This window comes from Oncorhynchus kisutch, unplaced genomic scaffold (genome assembly GCF_002021735.2).
Source record: "Oncorhynchus kisutch isolate 150728-3 unplaced genomic scaffold, Okis_V2 Okis01b-Okis20b_hom, whole genome shotgun sequence".
Lineage (NCBI taxonomy): Eukaryota > Metazoa > Chordata > Actinopteri > Salmoniformes > Salmonidae > Oncorhynchus > Oncorhynchus kisutch.
Genome location: NW_022261978.1, coordinates 12,952,722 through 12,957,727, shown reverse-complemented (window position 1 = coordinate 12,957,727; position 5,006 = coordinate 12,952,722). Strand labels below are relative to the sequence as shown.

Below are 5,006 nucleotides of genomic sequence, written 5' to 3'. Positions count from 1 at the left end.
AAGTTCGGTAAACTGTCGGAACTCAGTTTGGCTTCCTACTTCTGGTATGAGGTTGTCTTGTGTTTGTGCTGTAGCGCCCCCATGCGGTCGGGAGAACAAAGACAATAATAAGAGTACAAGTCTCTTTCAACGTAGCTCCCTGACAGTTTCTGAAGTTAAATGTTTTTATAGGTAAAGGTAATAAAGAGAGAAATACGCCCCCCCCCTCCCCCCTCCCAATGTTAATTTATTGGTCCATGTCATCGTGACATGCAAGTCACTGTGGATTTCTTAGTATCATGACCGCTTCAATCAGTAACATAAGATATATATATAAAAAACACAAGGACTAAAATGCAAACACTTCATTTTTGTTGATTTGAAATATGCACAGGACGACAACTACAGTTGGAATGATTATCTTACACAATACAGCAGACTTTATTGTACTGATCACAGATGAGGAAGCAACACACACACACACACACACACACACACACACACACACACACACCACACACACACACCATCCGGGTTGAAGTGTAAAGACAACAGATGACATCTCTGACAACTTAGCCATCTCTGCTTATACTGTCAATGAAATCAAAATGTTATAATGTTATAAGGCATATAGAAAAAGGGCCGACCGTTTGATCCTGGCATTATGACACGTACGTCTCTGTGGATTCTTATTGTTGCATCATCACAGCTTCAATCAGTAAAATAACACATATTTATATATATATATATATATATATATATATTAAACACTAGAATGGACAAAAATGCAATCGCTTAATTTTTTGTTGATTTAAAAAATATGTACGTTACTATAACTACAGTTGGCAAGATTATCTCGCTCAGTGGTAACGATTATTATACTGACCCATAAATGAGGAAGCAACAACACACACACACACACACACACAGAAGCAAAAATAACAGTTCTGTTTTAGTCATGAGAGACATGCAATGTCCAAAATGGCACCCTATTCCATTTATAGTACACTACACATTTGGTCCAGAACCCCCCCCCCCCTCCCCCATGAGCCCTGGTCAAAAGCAGTGCACTACATAGGGAATAGGATGCAGACCATAGCCGTGGAGTTTAAAGATGCCAGTACTGCCAGTGTTCTCTCTCCATGTCTGGTAACGGCATGGGTCTCTCCACTCGATGTAAAGGCATGGGTCTCTCCACTGTGTGGAAGGGCATGGGTCTCTCTACACTAGAGAACGGAGGCGTGGCTTTATCAACCCTGGACAACTGCTGCTTGGAGCTTCCCATCCTGGGTGACTGGTTCGGTCTCCTGCTACTGGAACCCATGCTGACGGGTCTGCCTAACTGACGGGTCGGTCCCATGGGCTTGGGAGCGTGTGACCGCCGGTGTTGACGGAGCCCTTGTTTCCGAACAAAGGTCTTTCCGCATTCATCGCACTGGTACGGTCGCTCTCCTGTGTGCGTTCTGAGGTGGACTCGGAGGTCGTATTCCCGGGTGTAAGTCTTGCCACATTCAGGGCAGAGATAGTGTTTTTCTCCCCTGGGGGACATGGTGGGTTTCTGTGGTGCCGAGATGTGGTGGGATGTTCCCTCCCTCTGTGGTGCCGGTAGGTGGTGGGTTTGTGGTGCCGGTAGGTTTTGGGTTCCCTCCCTCTGTGGTGCCGGGAGGTGGTGGGTTTGTGGTGCCGGTAGGTTTTGGGTTCCCTCCCTCTGTGGTGCCGGGAGGTGGTGGGTTTGTGGTGCCGGTAGGTTTTGTGTTCCCTCCCTCTGTGGTGCCGGGAGGTGGTGGGTTTGTGGCGCCGGTAGGTTTTGGGTTCCCTCCCTCTGTGGTGCCGGGAGGTGGTGGGTTTGTGGTGCCGGTAGGTTTTGGGTTCCCTCCTCGTCATGCTGATGGAGGCAGCGTTGTGGCCTCCCAGCTTTACGTCTGTTGTCCCGAGGTTGTTCAGAGGGAGTCTCCATGTCAGCCACTAAACTGGGATCCACTCCTGTATAGACAGACACAGGGAAACTCAGTGGGCCCATATGGGCCCTGGTCAAAAGTAGTGCACTATAGATGAATAGGGTGTCGTCTGGGACTCAACCAATGCAACATGCAACAATGTTATTGTTAAGGTGTGAATGAGATTATTGTTTTAAAAACAACATGGTTTGGATCACTGACAGTTAATAGTAGCTAGCTAGTCAGGATGTATTAACGGTAAAGGAGAACACTCACCCGTGTGCACTTTAAAATGCGTTTTGAGATTCCCTTTCTGGTTGAACCTCATCCCACACACAGAGCACTGGTAAGGCCTCTCTCCTGTGTGTGTTCTCATGTGTCTCTCCAGTTTGTTTGCTTGTGTGAACTCCTTCCCACAGTCCGGACACTTGTGAAACCTCTTCGCTCGCCGTCGTTCTTCTCCCCCGGAACAGTTGAATCGCTGGTGGGTCGTCAGGTATGCTTTACTGAGGAAGCCCTTGCCACACTCAGAGCAGAGGAAAGGCTTCTCTCCTGTGTGTGTTCGCTGGTGGACTTTTAACGTAGTCTTGTTAGAGAAGGTCCGTCCGCACACGGAGCACAGGGGCTTCTCCTCGGTGTGCGTTCGCTCGTGGGCTTTCCAAGCCGGTTTTTGGTAGTAACCCTTGCCACAGAACGAGCAAGAGTAAGGCATCTCTCCTGTGTGAGATCGCTGGTGTTCTTTCAGCCGTTCTTTTTTACCGAACCCTTTGCCACACACACAGCAGGTGTAAGGCTTGGCTCCCGTGTCCGTCTTCAAGTGAACCTCCAGAACGCACTTTGAGGAGAACTCTTGTCCACAGCAGCAGGTCACCTTGTCGGCGGAGTCTTTCTTCTGGTGTAATCTCAAGCTACTTTGATAAGTGAAGCCCTTCCCACACTCAGAGCAGAGGTAAGGCTTCTCTCCAGTGTGGATTCTCTGGTGGACCTTCAGTGCTGATAACGATGGGCAGTGTCTCCCACACTCGGGGCAGGAGTGGGTCTTCCTGACTCCCCATTTTCTCTTCTGTTGTTCAGGTTCTCCTGAAGCAGGACTCTGTCTTTTTCTCTTCTCTGTCTCCTCTCCTGTGTGTGTCCTGTTCTCCGTCTCCTCTCCTGTGTGTGTCCTGTTCTGGTGTCTCCTTAGTGTGTACAAGGAGACAAACTTCCTCCCACACGCTAGGCAGCTGTGAGTCTTAGTTTTGCGTTTCGCTCGTCGTTGTTCAGGTTCTTCTGATTCGGAATGTTCAGGATCTTCGTATTCGGAATGTTCAGGATCTTCGGATTCGGAATGTTCTGGTTCTTCCGATGAAGAGGGACTATATTCACTGGCAGACGGTTGGTTGGGACTCTCACCTGTGGGACAGAGATGGGAGAGAATAAGGAAAAGAGGCAAGTGAGTCCAGCTCATGTTGTTATTCTTCATTTGGTCCCGGGGAATAATGTCCTGTCCAGTGGGTGTACTTGTACATCCTGTCCCAAGGCTTAATTATCTACAGACTGTGCAGTCTTTCGTTCCATCCAGCACTAACACAAAAACTAACACAAAGTGCTCTAAGTTAATGGACATTAAAGTACATCTCATCTCAACACATCTAATCACTTACCTGCAACACAACAATCCCAGTCGTCTTCCTCCTCCTTGACGACAACAACTTTTTGTAGAACTATCCGCAGACTACCCAGTTTTGACCTCTGGTCACCATGGTTGCTGTCGGGACCCGGTGATGACGTCGAGAGTTGGGGTTCTGAAGAACTGGGTGGGGACTGTCTGGACGATGGGTCTTCTGAGTCCTACAGTACAAAATAGAGTGTGTGTCAGTGTAGTCTTAAAGTAATAAGGATCTGGGCCTATATATTAATAAATCGTCTCAGAGTATGGGTGCTGATCTACGATCAGGTCCCACCCCCCTCATGTACATAATTCATTCGTTATGATCCAAAAGGCTAAACTGATCCTAGATCGGGCTAAATAGCCTGCGATTCTAGGCTACTGAAGCTGAGCTAATCTGTATCTGTTTTCTGATCTACTTTAATAATTATCTGGCCAGTAACTGTGAAGTCTCCGTGACTGGGATTTAATACTCCCATCACTCACGTTCTCCCTCCGTTCTGGCGGTATGTGTCTCTCTGGATCCGGGTCTGTCGAGCTCTCAGCGCCCCCCTCGTTCTCGGTTCTGCTTGGCTCGGTGCCGTCCAGTGTGTCCACTTGCGCTGACTGCCTGAGGATAGCATCTCGTTGTATCGTTTTGATGTCGTTTTGCAGTTGGAGTAACCAAGACATTCCCTGGTCCTCTAATTTCATTAAATCATCACTTTCACAATATTCTTCTATTTTACGACGCAACGAGCGATAATTCTTCCCTTTAACGTCGAGGCCATCTTGACCAGCTATTCCACACCGTTCACACAGGTAACGTAAATTGTTCTCGGTTAAATTCCACAAACTCTGTTCGATTCCATCCAACAACGTTTCTCTCTCTCCGCTCATATTGTCCTACCCACGTACCAACAACAACAACACGTAGTCAATGACAAGACAGCTACAATCCGTTCAAGAGATTGTTAATGAGTTAGTACTGTATTCTGAAGTGAAGCAACTAAGCTAAATATTAAACATGCTAGCTAGCTTCTCGTCGACTACTTCCTATTTTCTTCTTCACCTTTTTGATTCTGCTGTAGTGTTGTGTTTTTTTTTTTTTTTAATGTTTGCAAACCAACTGAAAATGCGCATTACCGCCACCTACTGTCGTGGCGGTAATGCCACACTGGAGTGTAAAGACATACAAGACGTGCAACTAGAGATTTTCCAAATAGGTACTGAACGGTTTGTTGAATTGAGAGATGCAAGTTGTTGCAGTGATGATTTATTCAATCAAATACCTTATGCAGAATTGCCCCACTGACTGTCTTCACATGATGTAGGTATGCTACTGTTGCCAGTCATCAGGTTTCTTAGCAACATCAGGGTTTTTCAATAAAGTGAAGATAATGTGCTGTGTTGTAGTAGTAATAGGGTACAGTAACTAATCATATCATGAACCTAATTATTTC

General features: G+C 46.7%; 1 protein-coding gene across 1 annotated transcript; it reads right to left on the bottom strand.

The window, feature by feature from the left end:
* Positions 1-382: 382 nt before the first annotated feature.
* On the bottom strand, positions 383-4,629 carry LOC109881750 (oocyte zinc finger protein XlCOF6-like). Its single transcript, XM_031811152.1, has 4 exons — positions 4,051-4,629; positions 3,560-3,746; positions 2,193-3,308; positions 383-1,962 (listed from the first exon to the last, which is right to left on the bottom strand). Exons 1-4 carry the CDS (start codon positions 4,441-4,443, stop codon positions 1,088-1,090), a joined length of 2,571 nt encoding a protein of 856 aa, XP_031667012.1. The 5' UTR covers positions 4,444-4,629; the 3' UTR covers positions 383-1,087.
* Between the last annotated feature and the right edge of the window lie 377 nt (positions 4,630-5,006).